This window comes from Penaeus monodon, chromosome 15 (genome assembly GCF_015228065.2).
Source record: "Penaeus monodon isolate SGIC_2016 chromosome 15, NSTDA_Pmon_1, whole genome shotgun sequence".
Classification (NCBI taxonomy): domain Eukaryota; kingdom Metazoa; phylum Arthropoda; class Malacostraca; order Decapoda; family Penaeidae; genus Penaeus; species Penaeus monodon.
In genome coordinates this window covers 13,036,258-13,036,922 of record NC_051400.1, presented here as the reverse complement: position 1 = coordinate 13,036,922, position 665 = coordinate 13,036,258, and the positions used below count along the sequence as shown (strand labels likewise).

The following is a 665-nucleotide window of genomic DNA, read 5'->3' as shown; positions in this document are numbered from 1 at the left end:
GATAATAACAATAATAATTGTAAAATGTAAAGGTAAGGGGTTTGGGCATATCCTGACCCATAGGAATTAAAGGCTATATCTGAGTTTGTCAAAGAAATATTAATTTTCAATCATACGGCAATTACATGGGAATCAGAAGGAAACACAGCGGGACCAAAAGGGATGAAACTAAAAATGATATGACCTCAAACTTACACACATACATTGATTTCCATATACACAGGGTGACCCAATACGACATCTGGAGATTCCGTAATGAGTCCGGCCTGCAAGCTTGGCAGACGAAAGAGGTACAGAAACTTAGCAACCTTATACAGCACCGAATCCACGCATTGCAGAATCCCCCTAACTGTAATACTGCGAAGAAAATACTCTGCAATTACCCAGTCAGTCTGAAGGTTAGTATACAATGTCCACAGCTGATATTGCGGTTGCTTTCAAAGTAGAAGAGCGGAAAGTCTAGCTCAACTTTTATCAGAAGCCATCCTAAAAAAACATAACACGAATTAAAGTATTTAACATGAAAACACTGGAGCAATAAGAGTAACAGAAACATTTAAGCCTATATTTATATGAAATTGCGGCCAAGATATCCTCCTATCTTGTTATTCGGAGTGGCATGAAATATTAGCCAAATTATTTGTACTGACCAAAGATGATGTTAT

At 37.4% G+C, this 665-nt stretch overlaps 1 protein-coding gene across 1 annotated transcript in view; it reads left to right on the top strand.

The window, feature by feature from the left end:
- Positions 1 to 665, top strand: part of LOC119582226 (alpha-(1,6)-fucosyltransferase-like) — a 13,887-nt gene that overhangs the window by 4,524 nt on the left and 8,698 nt on the right. Inside the window, exon 3 of the mRNA XM_037930456.1 lies at positions 224 to 398. Coding sequence (XP_037786384.1) covers positions 224 to 398 — 175 coding nt within the window. The remainder of the gene's footprint in view (positions 1 to 223; positions 399 to 665) is intronic.